Source organism: Mobula birostris, unplaced genomic scaffold (assembly GCF_030028105.1).
Source record: "Mobula birostris isolate sMobBir1 unplaced genomic scaffold, sMobBir1.hap1 H_1, whole genome shotgun sequence".
Classification (NCBI taxonomy): Eukaryota; Metazoa; Chordata; class Chondrichthyes; order Myliobatiformes; family Myliobatidae; genus Mobula; species Mobula birostris.
Window position 1 is genome coordinate 596,896 of NW_027274040.1, and position 12,308 is coordinate 609,203.

The following is a 12,308-nucleotide window of genomic DNA, read 5'->3' on the forward strand; positions in this document are numbered from 1 at the left end:
AAGTGCATGCTCTTTGGTATTAGACGTTTCAACCCTGGGAAAAAGATACTGTCTGTCTACACTCTCCATGCCTCTCATAATCTTATACATCTTTATCAGATCTCCCCCGCACCTCTGAAGTTAGTTTTCTCTAACTTGCAGTAATTTTTCCCCTCCCCCTTACCTCTTCAATTCTTCACTCTGGCATCTTTTCTCCACTTCACCTGCCTATCATCTTCCCCTGGTTTCCCTCTTCCTTCTTTTTCTCCCATGGCCCTCTCTCCTCTCCTATCAGATTCCTTCTTCAGCCCTTTACCTTTCCCACCTATCACCTCCCAGCTCTTTATTTCATTCTCCGTTTCCCCCCCCCCCCGCCACATACACACTGGCTTCACCTATCACCTTCCAGCTTGTACTCTTTCCCCTCCACACCTTCTTACCCCTCCCCCCCCCTTTCCTTTCCAGACCTGATGAAGGGGCCTCGGCCCAAAACGTCGGCTCTTCAATCCTCTCCACAGATGCTGCCTGACCTGCTGAGCTCCTCCAGGATTTTGTGTGCGCTGCTCTGGATTTCCAGCGTCAGCAGGATCTCTTGTGTTAAAGTTAGTGGGGGACCGCAGCACCCGTTATAATGGGAGATTTTGTGTTCATGTGAATAGGGAGCTCAGTGTGTATTCCGTGGCTCACAACTGTTTAGGCTGAACAAATAAACCTGTCCCCATGCTCAATTGGGTGATTCATCCGGGGGAACGATGGGAGCATCAATCTTGGGAAATAAAGAGTTTCCACTTCCGGCCGAGACCCTTTGTCAGGACTGGAAAGGAAGGGAGAAGAGGCCAGGATAAGAAGGAGGGGGAGGTGGGGGGAAGGAGGACAAGCTGGGACAGATCTTCCCCGGCTGAAGAAGGAAACAGGGGCAAGAATTTCACAGAATTTGCCCCAGAAGATGGGTTGGAAGGTTGCATCATCCTCATTCGCCAAAGTTCTTGCCTCCTCTCCTGAGCCTGCACTTGGAGATGAATGCCAAGACCCCAGAGTTGGTGCGCAGGAGATTTGTTCGAGGGCTTCAGCTGCAGGGAGAGAGACTGGGGAAGCTGTTGCATTGAGCGACGGAGGAGTGAACAAGGTTATTCTATAAGATTTTACTGTAAACATCTGAAAACGTTGCCACAGTGCCAGGGAAGGGAGCCATTTCAGCGTGAGGAGTACAAAGTCTGGCCATAGTAATCTCTGCGGCATTCACTAAATGCTAGAGGAACTCAGCACGTCAGGCAGCATCTCTGCCGGCCGGTGGTGTGGTGGCATCCGCACCGGACTTCCAGCCGAGTGGCGGTTCGAGTCCGGCCGGCTCCTTGCACGCCTTCCATCCGTGCTGGGTTGAGCGTCAAGCTAACGACTCGGCCTGGTAAAAAACAGACAGACAGACAGATGTGAACGAAACGGCAAGGTTACCGCCCAATGCGCCATGAGCCGCGGAGAGGAACAACTAAAACAGTCAACGTTTCGGGCCGAGGGCCTTCATCAGGACTGGAAATGAAATGAGGAGTCAGAGGTGGGGGGAGGAGAAAAAGAAGTACAAGGTGGCAGGTGAACGGTGATAGAAGGGGTGGGGGTGAAGTAAAGAGCTGGGATGTTGATTGGTGAAAGAGATAAAGGGGTGGAGAAGGGGGAATCTGATAGGAGAGGACAGAAGGCCGTGGAAGAAAGGGAAGGGAGAGGAGCACCTGAGGGAGGTAAGGAGATGAGGTGAGAGAGAGAAATGGGGATGGGAAACGGGGAAGGGTGGTGGGGGGCGGGAAATTTGCAGAAGTTCGAGAAATCAATGTTCATTCTATCAGGTTGGAGGCTACCCAGACGGAATATAAGGTGTTGCTCCTCCAACCTGAGTGTGGCCACATCGTGGCAGTAGGGGAGGCCGTGACTGACGTGTCTGAATGGAAATGGGAAATAGAATTGAAATTGGTAGCCACCGGGAGATCCCACTTTTTCAGGCAGACGGAGTGTTTATTGCTCGGCGAAGCGGTCTCCCAGTCCACATTGGGTCTCATCGATATACAGGAGGCCCACACCCGGAGCAACAGGTAGTCGACCCCAACAGACTCACAGGTGAAGTGTCGCCTCACCTGGAAGGACTGTTTGGACCCTGAATGGTAGTGATGGAGAGTGTGGGGGCAAGTGTGGCATTTGTTCCGCTTGCAAGGTAAGTGCCAGGAGGGAGATCAGTGGGGAGGGACAAATGGACAAGAGAGTCGTGTAGGATTCAATCCCTACTGAAAGCGGAAAGTGGGGAGAAGGGAAAGATGTGCTTGGTGGTGGGATCCTGTTGGGGATGGCGAAAGTTGCGGAGAATTATGTGCTGGATGCGGAGGCTGGTGGGGTGGTAGGTGAGGACAAGAGGAAATCTCTCCCTGCAGGGGCGGCATGAGGATGGGGTGAGAGCAGACATTCGTGAAATGGAAGAGAGGTGAGGGCAGCATTGATGTTGGAGGAAGGGAAGCTCCTTTTGTTGAAGGAGGACATCTCCTTCGTTCTGGAATGAAAGCCTCATTCTGAGAGCTGATACGGCAGAGCCAGAGGAACTGAGAGAAGTGGATGTCATTTTTACAAGTGACAGGCTGGAAGAGGTATAGTTCAGGTAGCTGTGAAAAATGAGTGGGTTTATAAAAGATATCAGTAGATAAACTTTCTGCAGAGATAGAGACAGAGAGATCAAGAAAGAGAAGGGAAGTGTTGGAAATGGACCAGGTAAATTTGAGGGCAGCGTGGAAGTTGTAGGCAAAGCTGATGAAGTGGACGAGTTCAGCACTGGTGCAGGAAGCAGCACTAATTCAGTTATCGACATAGTGTAGGAAGAGTTGGGGCATGATGTAACTCCACTTTTTAAAAAAGGAGGGAGAGAGAAACCGGGGAATTATAGACCGGTTAGCCTAACGTCGGTGGTGGGGAAACTGCTGGAGTCAGTTATCAAAGATGTGATAACAGCACATTTGGAAAGCGGTGAAATGATCGGACAAAGTCAGCATGGATTTGTGAAAGGAAAATCATGTCTGACGAATCTCATAGAATTTTTTGAGGATGTAACTAGTAGAGTGGATAGGGGAGAACCAGTGGATGTGGGATATCTGGATTTTCAGAAGGCTTTTGACAAGGTCCCACACAGGAGATTAGTGTGCAAACTTAAAGCACACTGTATTGGGGGTAAGGTATTGGTGTGGGTGGAGAGTTGGTTAGCAGACAGGAAGCAAAGAGTGGGAATAAACGGGACCTTTTCAGAATGGCAGGCGGTGACTAGTGGGGTACCACAAGGCTCAGCGCTGGGACCCCAGTTGTTTACAATATATATTAATGACTTGGATGAGGGAATTAAATGCAGCATCTCCAAGTTTGCGGATGACACGAAGCTGGGCGGCAGTGTTAGCTGTGTGGAGGATGCTAAGAGGATGCAGGGTGACTTGGATAGGTTGGGTGAGTGGGCAAGTTCATGGCAGATGCAATTTAATGTGGATAAATGTGAAGTTATCCACTTTGGTGGCAACAATAGGAAAACAGATTATTATCTGAATGGTGGCCGATTAGGAAAAGGGGAGGTGCAACGAGACCTGGGTGTCATTATACACCAGTCATTGAAAGTGAGCATGCAGGTACAGCAGGCGGTGAAAAAGGCGAATGGTATGCTGGCATTTATAGCGAGAGGATTCGAGTACAGGAGCAGGGAGGTACTATTGCAGTTGTACAAGGCCTTGGTGAGACCACACCTGGAGTATTGTGTGCAGTTTTGGTCCCCTAATCTGAGGAAAGACATCCTTGCCATAGAGGGAGTACAAAGAAGGTTCACCAGATTGATTCCTGGGATGGCAGGACTTTCATATGAAGAAAGACTGGATGAACTGGGCTTGTACTCGTTGGAATTTAGAAGATTGAGGGGGGATCTGATTGAAACGTATAAGATCCTAAAGGGATTGGACAGGCCAGATGCAGGAAGATTGTTCCCGATGTTGGGGAAGTCCAGAACGAGGGGCCACAGTTTGAGGATAGAGGGGAAGCCTTTTAGGACCGAGATTAGGAAAAACTTCTTCACACTGAGAGTGGTGAATCTGTGGAATTCTCTGCCACAGGAAACAGTTGAGGCCAGTTCATTGGCTATATTTAAGAGGGAGTTAGATATGGCCCTTGTGGCTATGGGGGTCAGGGGGTATGGAGGGAAGGCTGGGGCGGGGTTCTGAGTTGGATGATCAGCCATGATCATAATAAATGGCGGTGCAGGCTCGAAGGGCCGAATGGCCTACTCCTGCACCTATTTTCTATGTTTCTATGATACCAGTGTAGGCTTGGAACATAGACTGTTCCACGTAGCCGATGAAAAAGCAGGCATAGCTGGGACCCCCGCGAGTGCTCGTGGCTTCACCTTTTAGTTTGAAGGAAGTGGGAGGAGCCAGAGGAGAATTTGTTGAGGGTGAGGAACAGTTCCGCCAGAGGGAGGAGAGTGGTGGTGGAGGGGAACAGGTTGGGCCTGGTGTCCAGAAAGAAGCGGAGAGCTTTAAAGCTGATGGGGGCTGGAGGTGTGTAGGGACTGGACATCCGTAGTGAAAATGAGATGACCAGGGCTAGGGAACTTGAAGTCATTGAAAAGCTGAAGAGCGAGTGATGGGTCTACCTGGACAAGTAGGTTTGTGGATCTTTGGTAGGAGGTAGAAATGGGAGGTGCAGGTTGAGGGAACAATGTGGTTGGTGGAGGTGAGTTGGAGATCCCCAGAGTCAATATGGTTGGTGATGGTGTGGGGGACAATGGCCTGGTGCTCCTTAGTGGGGTCCTGTTCCAGGGGTAAGTAAGAGGAGGTGTCTGAGAGCTGGCGCTGGGTCTCAGCAAGGTAGAGGTCAGTTCACCAGACTACTACTTTGATGGTGAGGTTAGGATTAGTGCAGAGGCAGTGCAGAGCGGAGTGTTGAGAAGGAGTGAGGTTGGAATTGGAGAGGAATGTTGAAGTCGAGACGGTTGATGTCCCATCAGCAGTTGGCAATGGAAAGGTCCAGAGCAGGCAAAAGACCAGGGTGGGGGTGTCCAGGAAGAGGAGGAGGGTTAGGGATGGGAGAAGGGGTCACTGGTGTGGGGTGAGGCGTCCTTGCCTAAGAAATAGGCTCGGAGACAGAGATGGCGGAGGAAGAGCTCGGCATCATGGTGGGCGTGGAACTCACTGAGGTGTGGGTGCGGGGTGACCGAGGACAGAATGGTCTGCCTCAGAGAGGGAGGTTGGAAGGAATTGTGAAGACCCGGCACGGATGAGAGCTGGGATTGGCGTGGGGGAGGGGGTTGGTAGTGTCTGAGGAGAGGGGAGGATTGAGGTGTTCAGGGAAGGTGATCGATGGGTGAATAGAAGAGAACTCGTAGAGGGGGAGCCAAGATGGAATATATTGTGTGTGTTGCTCTGAATTTATAGTATCTGTTGAACCTCTTGTGTTTAATCACTGGTGTGTTTCTGGTTTTTAATTGTGAAGCGAGTTAATTTGCTCCAAAAACAATAATTCAACCTCGGATAGAAGAGCTTCAGGAGTCTATTCAGCAGTGGTGGGAATTGAACCCGGGTCACTGGTACAGTAAAGCGTTGTGTGGACTGCTACGCTACCGGGCCGCCCCACGGTTCACTTGGAATCCAGCACTGTGTATGGAGTGTATGATGGACGGGATTGTGTTAAAAACAAATCCAGTGCACCCCTTGGCTGGCGGGGTGGAGATACGTCTCTAACAAAGGAGGTGTGAAGCGCTCTTTCCCTCCGCCAGCCTGCAGGTCACCCTTGGGCAAGGTGTAGTACCTGCCACCTGCCTAGCCCCCCAGTCTGGGTTATGTGAGGCTAAGGGAGCAGGTGGTGGATGGTTGTATGAGCAGCTGGTGCAGATGGCAAGTCCAGGTTATGCCACCACTGATACCAGGCAGACAATCTCTGAAGAGTATTGATAATGGCTGGGGGGGTCACACGTCTTGTAAAAACACTGCCCAGAAGCAGCAGTGACAAACCACTTTTGTAGAAAACTTTTGCCAAGAACAATCATGGTCATGGAAAGACTGTGATTGCCCATCATACGACATGGTGCATAATGGTGACGTCATATGACACGGCACATATTGATGAAGCAGCTTAGTTTCCAACTGACAAATGCTGGAAATCCAGAGTAACACAAGCAAAATGGAGCAACTCAGGAGATTAGAGAGCTGGATAAAGAGCCAACATTACGGGAGGTCCACAGCCTTGTTGTGGTTTGAAGGCTTGCATGCCTCAACGACCCAGAGAGCTATGCTAGCTGGGGTCGGGGCTTTGTGCTTTGGCTCTTGGTAGGATCGCCCACGCTGAACAGGTCAAAGGGTAGAGGTCAAACTAAGAATGGTCCAGCAGTCCTCCGGATTCGGTGGTTCAGCTCAGAATTGTTACGGAAACAGTAGTGACGATTCCTTCTACGTCTGAGTGCTGACGATACTCCTGAGTCTCCACCCGGAGCTTGCAAGGCTGACAGTAGTGAAAACGGAGAGAAGTCACCGACGTGATGAAGGGAGTCCTGAAGATCGTCAGAGACGGAGGACCTTCATTGCAGAAGGTAAAGTAAGTTTCAGGCCGAGACCCTTCATTAGGACTCACTAATACTTTGTGATTGGTGAAACCGACCATTGTGTGTGGGACATTCTGACTCTGCCCAGCTGAAACTACATAGGGGGAAGGCATCAGATCAGTATCGGCACTTTGTGAAAGATATATCCCTGCCTCTTAAGGCCCAGTTCAGGACACTTAAACCTCTGTTTAGTTGTATATTCAGGGTGCCATGCGTCAACCCTGTAACAGAAAGGGTTCTGCTGGTTGGGACGTGCTACCATTGTAATTATGTGATTCTGTCAATCTGCCTGACTCTATTCAAAATGTTCACATTAAGTAGGTGATTAGTTAATCAATCGTGGTGTCAACAAAGTCAAAGTAAAATTTATTATCAAAGTAGGTATGCGTTTCCATCTACAACCCTGAGATTCATTTTCAATAAATCTATGGAATAAAAACCTTAACAGAATCAATGAAAGACCACGACAACTTGGGGATCAGCCAGAGTGCAAAAGGCAACAAGCTGTGCAAATCTGAAAAGAGAGAAACAATAAATAAGCAATAAATATCGAGAACATGAGATGAAGAGTCCTTGAAAGTGAATCCACAAGTTGTGGGAACATTTCAGTGATGGAGCAAGTGAAGTTGAGTGAAGTTAACCCCTTTGGTTCAAGAGCCTGTACCACCTTCCTGATGGTTGAGGGGTAATAACTGTTCCTGAACCTGGTGGTGTGGGTCCTGAGGCTTCTGTACCACCTTCCTGATGGTTAAGGGGGTAATAACTGTTTCTGAACCTGGTGGTGTGGGTCCTGAGGCTTCTGTACCACCTTCCTGATGGTTGAGGGGTAATAACTGTTCCTGAACCTGGTGGTGTGGGTCCTGAGGCTCCTGTACCTTCTACCTGATGGTTGAGGGGTAATAACTGTTCCTGAACCTGGTGGTGTGAGTCCTGAGGCTTCTGTACCACCTTCCTGATGGTTGAGGGGTAATAACTGTTCCTGAACCTGGTGGTGTGGGTCCTGAAGCTCCTGTACCACCTTCTTGATGGTTGAGGGGTAATAACTATTCCTGAACCTGGTGGTGTGAGTCCTGAGGCTCTTGTACCTCCTTCTTGATGGTTGAGGGGTAATAACTGTTCCTGAACCTGGTGGTGTGGGTCCTGAAGCTCCTGTACCACCTCCTTGATGGTTGAGGGGTAATAACTGTTCCTGAACCTGGTGGTGTGGGTCCTGAGGCTTCTGTACCTCCTTCCTGTTGGCAGCAATGAGGGAGGGAGTCGGATGATGGATGCTAATTTCCTGTGACAATGTTTCACGTAGATGTGCTTTACCTGTGATGAACTGGGCAACATCCACAATTTTTTGTAGGATTTTCCGTTCAAGGGCATTGGTGCTTCACTACCAGGCTGTGGTGCAGCCTGTCAATATACTCTCCACCACACATCTATAGAAGTTTGTCAAAGTTTTAGAGGTCACGCTGAATCTCCACAGGCTCTCAAGGAAGTAGAGGCGCTGCCATGCTTTCTACAATAGAATTTACAATAAAAACTCCACGTAAACACAGATTGCCAAACAACCAATGTGCAAAAGAATGCAAGTTGTGTATTAAAGAAAAGCAGGGAACTTGAGTTGTAAAATGTCCTTGAAATGTGAGTTTGCAGTTTGCAGGAAACCTGAAAAATAATGTCTGGAGAGTAAGAATCTCTCGGATTCACCTGCACCCTGCATGAGGACTGAAAAGGGTTCTTGGCTTGAAACATCGACTGTGTATTCAATACCTTAGATGCTGCCTGACCTGCTGTGTTCCTCCGACAGTTTGCATGTGTTGTTCTGGGTTTCCAGCTTCTGCAGAGCCTCTCGTGTTTATGAAGACCCTCCCCATTCCTGCATTTGTTGCTCCGATGTTTCTCCATTCTCCAGTCCCCCACCTTCCTTCCTTCCTCCCTCCTGCGACGGCGGCAATCTATGGGTCTCCAGTCTACAATCACAGACTGAACTGACATTGTTTCTTTCGCAGTTCGCCGTGCAGCCGCACTCCTTGGGTTGAAAGAGGTCGGCGAAGAGGATCAATGGACATTGTACTGGTCGGACAATTTCGTGTCATGGGATAAAGCCATGTCACTAAAGCGGTACCAGGTAATTGACCCATGGAAGAGCCAATCAGAAGCTCCCATTCCGCCCCCACCCCCAGAACCTGCACCATTGTGAAGCTCCACTCAGCTTTTAAATTTCATGATGTTGATGCTGTAGTTACATGGCATTCCTTCCCTCCGCTAGCCTGCATGTCAGCCTTGGGCAAGGTGTAGCACCTGGTTAGTCCCCCCCCACTGATCAGGGTCATGCGAAGCCATGGGGACAGCTGGTGGATGGCCGTATGAGCAGCCAGTGCAGATCAAAAGTCCTGGTGATGTAACCACTGACGCCAGGCAGACAATCTCTGAAGAGTATTGACGATGGTTTGGTGGGGGGGGGGTTAACCATAGAACATAGAATAATACAGCACAGTACAGGCCCTTTGGCCCACAATGTTGTGCCGACCCTTAAACCCTTCCTCCCATATAACCCCACCACCTTAAGTTCCTCCATATACCTGTCTGGCACTCTCTTAAATTTCACCAGTGTATCTGCCTTCACTACTGACTCAAGCAGTGCATTCCACGCACCAACCACTCTCTGAATAAAAAACCTTCCTCTAATATCCCCCTTGAACTTCACACCCCTTACCTTAAAACCATGTCCTCTTGTACTGAGCAGTGATGCCCTGGGGAAGAGGCGCTGGCTGTCCACTCTGTTCCTCTTATTATCTGGTACACCTCTATCATGTCTGCTGTCATCCTCCTTCTCTCCAAAGAGTAAAGCCCTATCTCCCTTAATCTCTGATCATAATCCATACTCTCTAAACCAGGCCCCATCCTGTTAAATCTCCTCTGTACCCTTTCCAATGCTTCCACATCCTTCCTAAAGTGAGGCGACCAGAACTGGACACGGTACTCCAAGTGTGGCCTAACCAGAGTTTTATAGAGCTGCATCATTACATTGCGACTCTTAAACCCTATCCCTCGACTTATGAAAGCTAACACCCCATAAGCTTTCTTAACTACCCTATCTACCTGTGAGGCAACTCATATTGCCCCCACCTTCATCAAGTTCCCCCTCATTGGTGATTACCGAAGAGAAGTATTCATTGAGGACCTTGCTCACTTCCACAACCTCCAGGCACATCTTCCCACCTTTATCTCTAATCGGTCCTACCTTCATTCCTGTCATCATTTTGTTCTTCACATAATTGAAGAATGCCTGGGTTTTCCTTTATCCTACTCGCCAAAGCCTTATCATGTTCCCTTCTTGGTCTCCTCAGCCCCTTCTTAAGCTCCTTTCTTGCTACCCTATGTTCCTCAATAGACTCATCTGATCCTTGCTTCCTAGACCATGTATGCTGCCTTCTTCCACCTGACTAGATATTCCACTTCACTTGTCACCCATGGTTCCTTCAGCCTACCATTCTTTATCTTCCTCACCGGGACAAATTTATCCCTAACATCCAGCAAGAGATCCCTAAACATCGACCACATGTCCATAATACATTTCCCTGCAAAAACATCATCCCAATTCACACCCGCAAGTTCTAGCCTTATAGCCTCATAATTTGCCCTTCCCCAATTAAAATGTTTCCTGTCCTCTCTGATTCTATCCTTTTCCATGATAATGTCAAAGGCCAGGGAGTGGTGGTCACTGTCCTCCAGATGCTCACCCACTGAGAGATCTGTGACCTGACCTGGTTCGTTACCTAGTACTAGATCTAGTATGGCATTCCCCCTAGTCGGCCTGTCAACATATTGTTACAGGAATCCATGCTGGACATACTGGACAATGACTGAACTTCTTGACCATGTCTGCATGTTTTTACTAATTGAGTTTCTGCCACATGGTTGGCTGATGAGATATTTTATATTAAGGAGCAGGAGCACCTAGTAAAATGGTCACTGAACGTATGCCACGTCATACTGGTATACCGTCTGCATGGATTGATAATTCTTTTCCTCACACAGAAAATGAATTACTTTCTTGGGATGAACGAAATCTGTATGAAGGATTTGCTAGTCATGAACTTAAATCGCATGCTAAGGCAATACCCAGAAGATTACAACATCTTCCCAAAAAGCTGGCGTTTACCATCTGAGTAAGTTTAAAGACCACCTCAAAATGGAGTGGGGCTCTGTTCATGCGTGTGTGTGTTTCGAACTTTCAAAGTCCATTTATTATCAAAGAATGTGTAAATTATACAACCCTGAGATCTCCTTGCTTGTCAGCAGTTGCAAAGGAAGAAATCCAAAAGAACCCAATTAAAACTAAAGGCCAACACCCGATGTGCGGAGAAAGGGAAAAAGCACAAATCGTGCAAACAGTAGAAGCAAGCGACAACATTGTGAACCAAAATCTGTATGGTCTCTCAGAACCATAAAGTGTGTGTGTGTATAAGTTATGAAAAGATTAAAGATTAGCCTTACTTGTCACATGTACAGTACATCGAAGCATACAGTGATATGTGGTCTCAGGCACAGAGCCGAGAGTGCCTCGAACCGGCACAGCCCGGGTCCCGAGAGCGAGGAACGACCTGAGATTTAAGTGCCGGGTCAGATTGAAAAGGTCAGGAGGTGACGAACGGGCTGGTATTCAGCTCACTGCTTGGCAAGGTTTACTGAGCAGTGTGCTGAACTGAGGCTGTGGCCTGCAACGAACAGGCTCCTGGACTGGTTGCAGTGATGACTGGCTTCGTGTCAGTGCACTCACTTCTGTCAACTTCAGTTCTGAAAGTTATTTGCTTACTTTTATTGTTGGCACGATTTAATTTTGTTTCTGCCCATTGGGTGTCTGGCAGTCTTCACTTTTTTAATAGGTTCTTTTATGTTTCGTTGTTCTGTGGCTGCCTGTAAGGAGACAATTCTCAGGATTGGATGTCGTATACCTACTTTGATAATAAATGTACTTTGAACTGCGTCAATGACACTTAGCACCACTTTCCCATCTCTATTACATCAAAGGTTAAAGTTCAAAGTAAATTTATTATCAAAATACATATATGATATGACCTTGAAATTTGTTTTCTTGCAAGTACAATAGGATTTGTGAAAGACTATAAATAACAAAGACTGACAAACAACCAATGCACAAAGAAGACGGATTGTGCCAAGTTGCAGAGTTCTTGAAAAAGAGTCCATAGGGTTGTAGAATGAGTTGAGGGTGGAGGTGAGTGAAGGTATCCATGCTGATGGTTGAGGGGTAATTACTGTTCCTGAACATGATGGTGTGGGACCCCAGTCTGCTTGGACCTCTTTGTCCAATGAGCAGAGAGCATGGATGTGGATGTTGGATGCTGTTTTCTTGTGGCAGTTAAGTGTACTCAATAGTGGGGAGGATTTTGCCTGGTATGGACTTTCTATAAACTCTTCCATTAATGCACATTGGTCTGAAGTTGAGATACGTTTTAAAAATAACTCAACATATCTGATCTTAGCAATCTTTGTTGAACATACACCCAAGTTGCAAGGGTCCATTAAGTTAACACCTAATGGAAAGAGATATTAAATGACCATTACCAGTTTCTCCTCCCATGTACCCACCCTCACCCCCTCCCACTCTCCCTGTCACTTGCTCTGTTGCTTCCTCTTCCCACTCATACCCACTCTCTCCCAATACTGCCCCCACTCCCCCGCCACTCTGCTCTTGCACACCCCCGCTCCCAATCCCCCA

At 48.2% G+C, this 12,308-nt stretch overlaps 1 protein-coding gene across 1 annotated transcript in view; it reads left to right on the top strand.

The window, feature by feature from the left end:
- Nucleotides 1-8,672: 8,672 nt before the first annotated feature.
- Nucleotides 8,673-12,308, top strand: part of LOC140192259 (tubulin polyglutamylase ttll6-like) — a 55,338-nt gene continuing 51,702 nt past the window's right edge. The window contains exons 1-2 of the mRNA XM_072249934.1: nt 8,673-8,693; nt 10,607-10,737. Coding sequence (XP_072106035.1) covers nt 8,673-8,693; nt 10,607-10,737 — 152 coding nt within the window. The remainder of the gene's footprint in view (nt 8,694-10,606; nt 10,738-12,308) is intronic.